The sequence below is a fragment of the Microtus ochrogaster genome (genome assembly GCF_000317375.1).
Source record: "Microtus ochrogaster isolate Prairie Vole_2 chromosome 14 unlocalized genomic scaffold, MicOch1.0 chr14_random_1, whole genome shotgun sequence".
NCBI lineage: Eukaryota > Metazoa > Chordata > Mammalia > Rodentia > Cricetidae > Microtus > Microtus ochrogaster.
In genome coordinates, this window is record NW_004949096.1 from 2136388 (window position 1) to 2149314 (window position 12927).

The window sequence follows — 12927 nt, forward strand, 5'->3', positions numbered from 1 at the left end:
GAACTGGCTATGTAGACCAGACTGGCCTCTAACTAAGAAATCTGTCAGCCTCCACATCCCAAGTTCTGAGATTAAAGGCATGTGCCACCACACCCCACCAACAACTACCGCACTTTTCATGTTTACATTATCCAGCTTTCAAAACCATCCCATTTCTAGCCTCTGAGTCCTTTTGCTCCATCATCAAAGGTAGCAACATCATCAGATTTGGTCTTTTCTCATTGTTCCTCTCATGTCACCTCCACTGCCCTTTCTTCTTCTGTTAGAGGCCTTGGAGGGTCACGCTGGACCAGCGTGCATAATCCAGGATGATGTCCCTATTTCAAGGTTAGCCGAATTCCTTCAGTGGCCCCTTGCCATCTCAGGAGATAAAGTCACGGCTAAAGCAGAGAGCACTATAGCTCGTAACAGATACATGGGTCATTTTTATACGGATGCAGTGGTTGCGTACCTGAACTTTCAGTTTTTAGAAATGGAACCTAACAAAAGCTAATGAAAAGAAAAGGATCTTGTTGGTCCATATACTTGAAAGGAAGGGTGCTCTTGGTGTCAGACCCAGATGAATCCCTGTGTCTAAGGACATCTCTTTCTTTTGCTTTTTCTTCTAACATTTCTTTTTTTGTTGTTGTTGATTTTATTGAGCTCTACAATTTTCTCTGCTCCTATCCCTGCCTCTCCCCTCAGCCCTCCAACCCTCTCCCAAGGTCTCCATGCTCTCAATTTACTCAGAAGATCTTGTCTTTTTCTACTTCCAATGTAGATTAGATCCATGTATGTCTCTCTTATGGTCTTCATTGTTGTCTAGGTTCTCTGGGATTGTGATTTGTAGAGTTGTTTTCTTTGTTTTATGTTTAAAAACCACTTAGTAGTGAGTACATATGATAATTGTCTTTCTGGGTCTGGGTTACCTCACTCAAAATGATGTTTTCTAGCTCCATCCATTTGCCTGCAAATTTCAAGATGTTATTTTTTTTCTGCTGTGTAGTACTCCATTGTGTAAATGTACCACATTTTCTTTATCCATTCCTCAGTCGAGGGGCATTTAGGTTGTTTCCAGGTTCTGGCTATGACAAACAATGCTGCTATGAGCATAGTTAAGCATATGTCCTTGTGGCACGATTGAGCATCCTTTGGATATATACCCAAAAGTGGTATTGTTGGGTCTTGAGGAAGGTTGTTTCCTTAATTTTCTGAGAAATCGCCATACTGACATCCAAAGGGGCCCTACCAGCTTGCATTCCCACCAGCAATGCAGGAGTGTTCCCTTTACCCCACAACCTCTTCAGCATAAGTTGTCATCAGTGTTTTTTATTTTGACCATTCTTACAGGTGTAAAATGGAACCTCAGACTTGTTTTGATTTGCATTTCTTTGATGATTAAGGATGTTGAGCATTTCCTTAACTGTCTTTCAGCCATTTTAGATTCATCTGTTGAGAGTTCTCTGTTTAGGTCTGTACTCCATTTTCTTATTGGATTATTTGTTCTTTTGATGACCAATTTCTTGAGTTCTTTGTATATTTTAGAGATTGGCCCTCTGTCTGATGTGGGGTTGGTGAAGATCTTTTGCTATTCTGTAGGCTGTCGTTTTGTCGTGTTGACTGAGAACAGCTCTTACTTGTCTTGGGTTACTTTGGTGGTCTGTTGATTCCCAAGCAGAGACTGCCTAGAAGACAGCTGAGATCTCTCCCAGCAAGTTCCAGGACTGCACAATTCTTGAGACTTGAGATTCCAGAGAAGAAACATGACATTCTCTTTAGCAGTGCTAACAAAATCCCGAGGATGACACTCAGCTGCCCAGCTTGGGCCGTGTGAGCACTTGGAGGTGAATCACCATATAGGCAAATGCAAGTTGCTTCATCCAGAATCCAGAGTGCAGGAAACCTTACCAGAAGCACATGTATTATTTCAGGGAGTGAGTAACTTACCAAAGAAAATACAGCATTGTCACCAGAAGAAGGAAAGAGCTGGACCTGCCATCATATTATTGATTGATTTCTGAACCATGAAATGGAGATAGCATTTGGCTTCAAGCCACAGGCAAACTTGAAAGAGCCTAGAAGTGGTTCATTTAAAGCAAGTAATTTACATCAGGTAGTGCATAGGAAGAAGATTTGGCACTGTGGTTAAATTATTGGTTTTGGAACCAGATTGCCTTGGTTTAGGGCCAAGTTATGTTTACTTGGTTTCGTCATCTGTAAAATGGGGATGGTAACACTATCCGTCTCAGAAAGTGTTAACCTTGTGAGGATGAAGTATGTGAGAAAAAGAGCTTAGAATAAGACCCTGACAATGTAAACACCGAATTAACAACAGCTGTGTTGAGGAGTATTCCCATTTTATTATCGTATTGCAAGTCAGAAACTCTAGGAAGATGGTGGCCTTGGAAAGAGGGTAGGAAGTACATAAGCTGCTTTATTAGGTTTCTCTTGCTAGAGCCAGTCTTTTCTTTCTTGAACTTTCCACATTCACCACAATGGGAGGCTGAGGTTGTCGCGTGAAATGTGGATTTTGACATGAGGAAAAAGGCCATCTTACCACCCCTGATCTTGACTGTGTGTGCCCACCACCAAATGAATGTTTTGTCAATGTTTCTAAGTTTGGATTCTTGAGATAATCCTGTTCATTTGGCCATGGATTGTCTTCAAATAAGAGCACAGTCTACATTTGCTCAGCTGTGACCAGCAGTGGGCAGGCTGAGCTGGAAGGAAAAGTTGAGCACGAGCCGAAAACTTACACATCTTGTCATTTGCAAGTGGGCCGAGCAAAGTGGAATTTCCCTACGGAACAATGCAGTCATTTTCAGAGAATATGTTGAATGTTTTGGATAGGTCCAATCAGAAGCACCTTGTAGAAGCACGTTAGGCCTGCAGGATTTATAGAGAGAAGGTGTTTTGCTCTCTCGCTAGCAAACAGGACATTTGTAAGCAAGGCACCGTTGAGGCATCCCCGTTCCTTTGCCTACATATTCTCCAGCTCAGAGATACATTCCTGATGCATAAGCTCCAGGAAGATGCTCGTGGGTATTGTCGGGAGATGCTCAGAGGTGCTGTGGGGAAGCAGATTCCAGAGGGACCAGGAATGTCCCCGGAATCTTCCCTGTGGTGGCAGGAAGAGCTTTGGGTAAACCCCTTTCCCTCTTCCGAGCCCCCAGTCTGTTGGGGCCTCAGCAGCCTCCATCCAGTCTGTTCAGGACATTTCAGTGAACAGAGATTTTTTTCCCTCTAGTCGTGTCCTTTTCTCCAAGACTAAAAAGGATCCCTGCAGTAATGGGGAGAGTCAGGAAGTACTGGTGGGGTTTCTCATCTCTGCAGCACTAAAGGAGGCTGCCAATGCTGTGGCCCAGGACTGGCTATCTTGGGAAGCAGTAAGGTTTGGGGGGAGAAAACGCATTGTCACCGTTTTGTCAGAAGCCTGCCGGGCAAGTCTCCACTGTTGAGGCTCCCGTGCTCTTTTCAGTTAAACAATTTGTAGGCACCATGCCTGCTTTCAAATGGCTTGGTTTTGAAGCAGTCAACAGAAAAGCAGCCTGCTGCCAGGGCCAGCCATCAAAAGGGAAGAGAGAGCATTGCAAGCCGTGGGTGGATGTGCGTGAGAAATGTGAGAGTGTGGAGTCCCTTGCCGCTGCCTGACCCGTGTGCGTTATCTCCCCAAAGGACCCCGTGGTTTAATGGATGGGGCTTTAACCTACCCAGAGGCCAGTCTCTGCTGGACAAATGGAACCTCATCCCCGAGGGTATCGACATACTCATGACACACGGGCCTCCTCTAGGTAAGTGGAGCAAAGGTTGTCCTTTGTCATAAGATGCTCCCCCTCCCCCAGCACAATGAATAACTCTTTGGAGAATTAATAATTTTCCTTTATGAAAAAAAAAAAAACAGTAAATGCAAAAAAAGAGAGTCAGTGTTTCTAAAGAAACCCAGCATGGTGAGTAAATTCAGCAGCTCTGCTAGGCTGACAGGGGTTCAGGACTTTTTTTTTTTTTAAGTAGAGTTAGGAAAAAGAACCAAATGAGCATAGAACACTACAGTCTTTTCCCTTTTTTTTTTTTTTTTTTTTTTTTTTTTTTTTTTTTTTTGGTTTTGTGTTTTTGGTTTTGTTTTTCGAGACAGGGTTTCTCTGTAGCTTTGGAGCCTGTCCTGAACTAGCTCTTGTAGATCAGGCTGGCCTCGAACTCACAGAGATCCGCCTGCCTCTGCCTCCTGAGTGCTGGGATTAAAGGCGTGTGCCACCACCACCCAGCTCAACACCACAGTCTTTTAAGCTTGGTAATTTATTTTAAGAACTGTGTTCCCTTCCAGTGAAGGGGTAAGAGAGGACACGGAAGAAGACAGAGACCTATCAGGCATTGGCATCTGAATTTGAGTCCAAAGAAACTCGTTTTTCCTTTCACACAGAGCATTGGCCTGGGTTATCTTTAAAGATGAACATTTGAGCTGATTATATGAGGAAAAAAGTTTTTTGTTTTTTTAAAGGATGAAGTATTTTCAAAAGAACTTGCCATGAAATTTACTTATGGACCTGCTATTTTTCAGGCATATATATTGTGATGACAACCCTATTTATATTCTCTCTGGTGTCAAAGCTACCTCCCTAGTGATGCAGACTACAGTCAGGAGATGGTTATATGATTTAAGTAATTAGATCCTGATTATTCATAAGCTTGTCGTTGGTTTAGCTTACTATAGAACATTTCCAACCAGGGTTCACCATCCTGTGAATTATGCCAGGACACTTCCTGCCCAGCTAAAGCAGGCTCAAAAAATTCAGATATTTACTTTTAAATACAAATGTTGGTAGTTATTGATTTATTTTTACGGGGAAACACCCTTTTCATATTATTATAATACATTGTATTAACAGTTTTCCTGGTCATAGTGAGTTGAAGGGGAAATAATGTGGGTCTAAGTGCCTTTCAGGGTTTCTGCTGCCACCTTGTTAAGCAAGGCCCTTCCCTCTTCTATCAGTCTGCAGAACCACACATTTTATTACTCATTCCTGATGCGTATTTAGCCTTTGTAGATACCCCTGTTAAGAGCCACTCGGTGCTGTTTTCCTTCCCTTATGATGGGGGGGGGGGGTGCGCTCATGTTTTCTGAACAATTGAAAAGGAAAATGGAGGCTGAGCCCTGGAGCCCCAGGGGAAGTGAGGAAGAGGCTAGTTCCGTTGCAGCTGATGTAGTACGCATGGGTTCACCAGGCGCATGCTCGCTGATGCACTTCACCGCATCCTGCATTCTCCAGGACTGTGTTTGCCAATGATCCTAATCAAATCGTCATCGATTTATTTCCTTATTTAGACTCATGTAATCATTAAATTGCTAATGACATATTTTGACTAGCATGCCTTACTCAGCAAGAGCGCCTCACAGGGACAACATCCCAGCCAGCTTGGCTCCTCTACCTGAGCAGCCTGGGTGGGCACAGGTCATTGGGTTGGTCTTGGATAGCTGGGTGCAGTTCATGGTGAGGGTCTTGGCTAGCAGACAGCACAGAAGCAGTCCATCACCGGAGCATTCCTTAGACTATGACTTCACACAGAACAGCCAGTTAACAACGAAGTCATTTTGGCAAGAAGCAAGTGGTAGTAACAGCTAAGGCTCAACAGTAGATTCTACAGAATCCCAACATCCTGATTACTCTTCCAGCAGAGGCTACCATCCTTCTCTTTGTAGTATAAGTGAGGTAAACCAGGATGTACTTATATCAGAGGGAGGTTCACACCTAGTAGCTTCGTAAGAAGATAGGTGAAGCTTTCACAATGTAAAGACGAGCTTTAAGACTGGGCTTCTTTGAAGAATGCTGTATTTGAGGGGGAGGCTGAAGAGTTTAAATTCCCAGTGTGAAGGAAGCTGTAGGTGCTGTTTACTGTCTGCTCTTACAGTCTCAGCAAGATGATATCTGAGGTGCTCGTATACACAGTGAAGTGTTTTTCCTTCTTCAAGAGAACACATCCATGTGGTAATAATGATAATCACCGTGGATTCAGAATTCCCCACTTTTCTTAATAGTTTTAAATACTAATAGTTTTAAATGCCCTGCCTTGATTTTTGCTAGGCACTCTTTTGTCTGGTAGTCTTCCTAGTTGGTCCAGTCACGCCCCACATCCCAGTTAGCCTGTCTTTACGGAGACTAAATATTCATTCCTACTTCCTAGGCAAACGGAACAGAAATCTGTCCCTTCCTGCCCAGCCGTTTCTACAGTAGAAAGCACCTAATGGAGCTGTCAAATGGATTCGCACAGATTATGATTTAGCCTTTCATCCCACCTGCCTTCTTTAGACCCATCCTGAAGAGGTGTATGGATTTCATTTTAGACCATAATTATCTGGATAGCTGACTTTTGCTATAATTGATGTCAGTTTTTTTATATAGATTTTCTGCATTAAGCAGAGGACTAAGTGGCTTTTACTTTAAAAACTAGTCAATTAGCCCAAGCTTGCTGCATGCCACCATGAGGTCGTGTTGTCTGTGCCATAGAGGAGTGGAAGAGCAACTGGTAGCCGAAAGCTGTCTGTCAGGAAGCCCCACGGGTTAAGAGGGACATCTCTAAGCGGACCAGGCATCCTGTGGCCAGTTCCCGGGCAGCTCTTTCACAGCCCCTCTCTGTGAACCATCATGGGAGTGACTGGTATTGGTAAATCTACATATAAGAAAGAATGTTGAAAAGAGAGAACAACAGAGCAAATGGAGGGGGAAAGAGCCATTACGGGGCTGCCGGGAAAGGTGTCATTGATCTCACGAAGAAGATCTGAAACCTGTGGCTGAATAAATCAGACTTCTTGCAGGAAAAGAATGTTAATTAACTGGAAGGGGGGGTGGGATGGAAACCAAGAAAAAAAATTAATCAAGAATCCAAAGAAGACAAAGTGACCAGTGGAAGTTCCTTAAGCGCGTTGTGGGCTTTAATGGAGAAGCTAAGATTACGGATAACATAATAAAGCCTCTGTGAGTTATAGCTTCCTGAAAGTCGGAACGAAACCTTACCTGAGAAAGGAGAATTAAGAGTATTGATTGCATTCTGTCCTTAGGTTTCCGGGACTGGGTTCCAAAGGAGCTCCAAAGGGTGGGCTGCGTGGAGCTCTTAAACACGGTCCAGAGACGGGTTCGGCCGAAGCTCCATGTGTTCGGTGGGATTCATGAAGGTAAGAACACAGGGGTATCCATGACCTCACACTTCCCAGCAAGCAGCATCAGCTAGATGGATTGGTGGAAACGGTGGTTCTCAAACTTTATCACAAAGGGACCTGTTAGGAGATGAAACCTCACAAGAAAACCCACGTGTATAAAACTGATCAGTAGTTTGCACTGCTGTCTTTTAAATAGAACGGCGAGGAAGAACCTTGTATGGCTTACTTTACCACAAAGCCCACACTCTCCCAGGCAGCACTGGGACCTAGGAGCTCTACCGAGAAATAAAGACCAATAAAGCTAACTTCCCTGTTTAAGGGAACTGGACGAGATGTTCTCGAGGTTAGGCACAACCTAAAGCATCTGTAGTCCCTGCGGGGTCTTGTATGCCAAACCCAGAAAGAACCAGGAACACAAGACATTCTCTGCAGAATTACTGTGGATGTGCAAGGAACGGGTGTGGAAGGAGCCACTCTGCAGATCAGCATTTCCCTAGTAAGCTTGGAGTTGTAGAAATGATTAGCACTGTTGGCTGCAGCTGAGGCGACCTGGAACAATGAAATCTCTCAATGAGAAAATATCCATTCATTGCTTTCTGCCTTCAAGGTAAGCTGAGTCAAGGTCCCAGAATCCAAAAGCCTCAAGAAACCTTTGCAGCTCTGAATTTTGTCTGCTCTTCCTTTTTCAAACCAGATTGTAGAGAAGCAGAGTATTCTGTCAGCCGATCTCAGGGTCTGGGAACCCACAAGACTGGCCCGGGCATGCGCATTTGTGTACAGCAAAAACATTTATGTGGGCAGCTGCCGTGTTTCCTAGCCCTTATTCACTCTGGCTCTCTGAAGTTATTTATGAATGTCAGAGTCAAGCTGAAGTGTGTAAGGCTGTGTGTTTGGTGAAACGGAATGTAGCTTACCCCACAGAGTCCACAGGCACAACAGCTTCCTAGTTACGTGGGTAATAAAGACCATATTGAAAAAGCATCCTCCTAAGGCTGGAGAAAATTCAGCTTGCTCCAAGCACAGGCACCGGCTGAGTGGCTGGGAAGCAGAGTTGCAGCCAGTTCCTGGGCAGGAGGCAGGGTGTGGGGTGCGGGGAGGCGGTGGACTTCAGTCTCTTGTGCTCCCTAAGAGGAGAATCACCTAGAGACTGGGCTGCCTCTCTAAACTACATTTCCAGGGGAGGGGGTTGGCTGTTATCTTGAAAACTAGTTTGAATTCCTGTGGGATTCCTCTGAGTTTGCATTTCACCCTTTAAAAAAAGAAGTTTAAGTCATCAATTTACCTTAAACCCACCAGACAATTAGAGAATTCCACCGAAGCCCTACAATAATAAAGTTGCTTTCAAGGGAAGCGATCATATTCAAATAAACTTGTCTTGCTTTTATTCACTTAAGACAGCTAAAGAGGGCAGCGCGAGGGCAAATACCAGCCTCTTGATGGAGAGAGATAACAAGACTTTATGACCCCGGAACCAAACAGTGCACATTTTAAATGCAGCTTTGCTTTTCTTAAGAGATTTTTTTTTCCAATGACCCTCATTAAGCTCTCAACGAGCTTACTTGAAAAATTTTTAGCAAATGGAGTGGGGGGGGGGGTAGAGGGACAAAAACCTTATCAGTATTTTCTGTATGTCCTGGTCATCTTATTTCTTCACGGCTGTGTTTTCCTGTGCCACGGAGACCAGTGTGAACCTAGAATTACCCTCTCATCGCAGACGCGTTCAGGTGTCCAGGGAAATGTGCAAACTCCCGAGACGCCTAAAAATGTCAGCATGTTAAAAACCACAGATGGGGTCTACATGCCATGGTGCCATGGCATTTTCTCAGCTGGGTCCATTTAGGAAATGGGATCCTGTGGCGATGTTCCTCCCTACCACAGTAGAAGAAGCAATGCTTTTGAGTGAAATGGAACCTAGCATTCAGACCATATAACTCAAGGCAGAATCAATCACTATGGAGACAGATCACTCTAGCAATGAGGAAGGAGAACATCCACAGCTAAGCTCCCGCCTTTCTCCCCTGCCACAAAGCCCACGTGGAGCCTGGTTCTGCTTTTAGACTGTTTCCTTCCCTTGAGTTCAATAATTAATGCAGTTTTTTGAAAGAAAAAATGATCCTTTGAAGGTAGAGGAGTGCTTTTCTTTATCCTCGGTCAAACAGGTGTCACATCCTTCCCCTGACCAGTTCAGTATTTGAGCAAAGGGGGCACAGGGAAGAAAAACTGTTTGTTGAACGGGAGAAAACTCCCCTTTTGGAGAAACCATAGCAAAACTGGACAGAAATTCCTGAAATTTGCATCTATGGGACAGGCTCACCGAATTTCATCTCCCCTCCCTCTGATGACGATTTTGTTATGCTACCTGCCTGGTGGCCCTGTGTTCAGCCGTTGTCATTTGTTTATGTTACAGTAACCGTGACACTATCTTCCTACAGGGTACGGCATCATGACCGACGGTTACACCACGTACGTCAATGCCTCCACCTGTACAGTGAGCTTTCAACCCACCAACCCTCCAATTATATTTGATCTTCCAAACCCGCAGGGCTCCTAAAGCTCTCCACACCCTATTGGAATGTGAGGGACGGTCTACAAACTGCCATTTTTCTAATTATAAACTTACATTCACTGACTTGTTTGTTTTCAAATCCTGTGAGTTCTTTTTGTAAATTGTTGGAACAGGAGGAAAAGAAAAACGACGCTAGAGTTGTGCCGCCTCTTTTCGTGTTTTAAGTGGGGTACCCATTTGAAATCAAAAGAGCATTATGGATCTGTAAGATGACTTCTGTTTGCTCAAAGGCCACGCCGTTGTAAATTGTTAGTGTTTGCCAAAGGACAGCCAAGCTTTCTTTAAAAACAAACAAACAAACAAAAGATTTTAAAGTCTTATTTGAATATGCTTTAAGCTGAAAGAAGAAGATTTTTACTAAGAAGAGAAACACATAGGCAGTGTTTTTGAAAACCACCCAGGTTTGCACAGCTCTTTGAGTATCGTTTGATGTGTTCTGTTGTTGTTTTCTTGGTGTTAGTTTACTTTTATTTTACAGATGTGGCCCCAATTTAGAGCAATCTCAGCAGAGGTAGGTCTGGAAAAACCTTAGCTTCACGCTGGCTGTCAAAAAGACTGTGTCCAAGCTGGGGAAGAAGAGCCCTCCTTCAGAGGCTTAGCCAGAGAGGCCCATATCCGGGTTATGCAAACTCGCGCCGTTTATTTGTTTCTTTTAAGTTATTTGAGCTTTAAAAGTACGGAAACAAGAATCTATCAAGAGCAGATATTCATGCAAGGAAAAAAAAACTGTGCAGACTCCTTTTCAATGTGGATTTATATATATATATATATATATATATAAATATTTTTTGTGCATTATGACTAAGGTAAGAGTTTAATGTTGCCAAGGACAGTCCAACTGCAAAGCGTTGCTGTGCACCAGCACATCGGAAGTCCGAAGGAACTGACCCCTTTCTCCTCTGAACCCAAGGTCTGAAAGAGCTTGCGTTCAGCCTAGGTACAGTAACAAGTGTGTATAGACTTCAATGGATGCATTGGAAGCGAACTAAAATAAGGCTTAGTCGTGCTTTCTATTTAAATGCCCTGCATTGTCTTCTCACTCCCTCCCCCCTCCCATTTTGCACTGTGTGTTGATGCAATCTTCGCTAGCACAAAATATTGTTGCTAATAATCCTTTCTGTTCTCCCATTGTCGATGCCATCGAGCTCTATTCTATGTTACCTTAAAATTTAGGAAAGCAGTTGTTTTCTTTAAATTTATTGTGATATTCTATATCTAGCGGCCTTTATATGCAAATAAAATTGCAAGATTTTTAAATCCGTGCTGCGTGGTTGGGCTACCAGGGGAAGGATAGTAGATTTGCCCCGGAGACAGACGGATTTATTTACGTGCAATTTAAGTAATCCCCTCTGAACCATTAGAATATTGGGTTTGGATTTTTTTTTTCTAATAAATGTTTGTGGCCTGCCAATCAATCAGAGGCCAACAGGTACATCTATAAGGCGCTGACAGTACTGGCTCCTTTCAGGACACTGTCATCTGTCTTGCCTTAGGTTTGAGGGGTGTAACTTATGTCTTTTGCCATTGTCATGTCTGGGGAACAGAGCCTGCCAAGGCTGTGTCTGCTGTTTGGGGCGCATCAGTGGTGTTGAGTATGGGAAGCCACAGAAGACAGGGTACCACTCACTGAACATTCATCCTCATGAGTAGTCACCACCCTGCAAACCACCATCCCCACCACCACCACGTCCACCACACGCACACTGTTTTGTTGTTGTTAATGGTTCCCCCGACATGTTCTTTCCATGAGAAGAGGACCTGTGGTGGGATGTGGAAATTGTGTATATCTCTTTTATTTTGCCTAGAGAACCGTTGAAGAAAAGCAATAGGATCTCGTTTATTATTGTTATTTGTGGGGGTTTTGTTTGTCTGTAGAATATTTTTGTTTTGTTGTTATTGTTATTGCTTCAGTTTTCTGAAGCAGTGTTTCTTGTAGCCCAGGCTAGCTTAGAAATCTCCGTGTAACAGAGAATGACCCTGAATACTTGATCCTCCTGTCTCACACACCACCACACCCAGCTTAGCAATAAGATCTTCAGTCTGTGGTGCATCTGTGCATTGCTTTCCAGTCAACGCCCATTTCATTCCGTCTCCATCTGTCTATCCAGAACGCAATTCCTCTGATGCAATTCCTGGGAAGTCTAGGGTTCAGTACCAGCTGGGACACTGTCTCTGGAATGACAGCACCAATTCTCATACTCATCTCAGTCCATTTTAGTTATATCTGTTAGGCTTGGCAGTGTCTGGCCTGAGACTGTACAACAGGGGCATGGGCTTCCCAAGAAGACTCCAGTAACTGCAAGGGATAAAATGCAGCACCAAGAGATGGTGGCAATCCTCCCTCAATCTGCTGACGTGGTGTGAAGATTGCTGCCTTCCTGCCTCTTTCTAGGGGACCGAGAAACAGCAGACTGACCAGAAATCCCACCTGGCAGCTAACCTGGACGTGGGCTCAGACATCTCTAAAAAGCAAAGGCCTGGGTCTGAAAAAGCCTGGGATAAAACCGGTCTCTCTGAACATAGCGGACAATGAGGACTACTGAGAACTCAAGAACAATGGCAATGGGTTTCTGATCCTACTGCACGTACTGGCTTTGTAGGAGCCTAGGCAGTTTGGATGCTCAACTTACTAGACCTGGATGGAGGTGGGGGTTCCTTGGACTTCCCACAGGTCAGGGAACCCTAAGTGCTCTTCGGGCTGAGGAGGGAGGGGGACTTGACTGGGGGAGGGGGAGGGGGAGGGAAATGGGAGGCGGTGGTGGGGAAGAGACAGAAATCTTTAATAAATAAATAAATTTAAAAAAAAGATTCCCCCCCCCCAAAATAAGCAAAGGAACATCTCCTCCAGGAGTAGGTGGATGATCGCAAGAACACATATGCACACACGGTCCTCGACAGCACATTTGGACACCAACTAATTAAGCAAAACACTTGTTAAAATTGTCTCCCACCAGGCATTAGCAGGAAATGACACATTCTGCTGTATCTAGAGCACCAGACTGACTATCCACAGAGATTCTGCCACCACCCCACACTTTGCATGAATTGCTTCCGGGGCTTCCATAACGACTGTCCCACCCTCTCTGCTTAGCCTTTCAAGCAACAAATCATTCAAAACTGGTGGTTACCAGCGTTGCGCTTTCTACTCCATTCCCAGCCAGTCTGCTGAATAGGCTTCATATTTTATCTTCTTCCTTGAATCCTAAGCATTCACAAGCCTCGGTTTCTAGGA

At 44.2% G+C, this 12927-nt stretch overlaps 1 protein-coding gene across 3 annotated transcripts in view; it reads left to right on the forward strand.

Annotated features, from left to right (window-relative positions):
• Mpped2 (metallophosphoesterase domain containing 2) overlaps positions 1 to 11503 on the forward strand; it is a 180854-nt gene extending 169351 nt beyond the window's left edge. For 2 of the 3 annotated variants that reach the window (XM_026787838.1, XM_026787839.1), the window contains exons 3-5: positions 3655 to 3770; positions 7031 to 7144; positions 9562 to 11503. In XM_026787838.1, coding sequence (XP_026643639.1) covers positions 3655 to 3770; positions 7031 to 7144; positions 9562 to 9680 — 349 coding nt within the window. In that variant the 3' untranslated portion in view covers positions 9681 to 11503. The remainder of the gene's footprint in view (positions 1 to 3654; positions 3771 to 7030; positions 7145 to 9561) is intronic. The other variant, XM_005364044.3, reaches the window with a different exon arrangement.
• The last annotated feature ends 1424 nt before the right edge of the window (positions 11504 to 12927 follow it).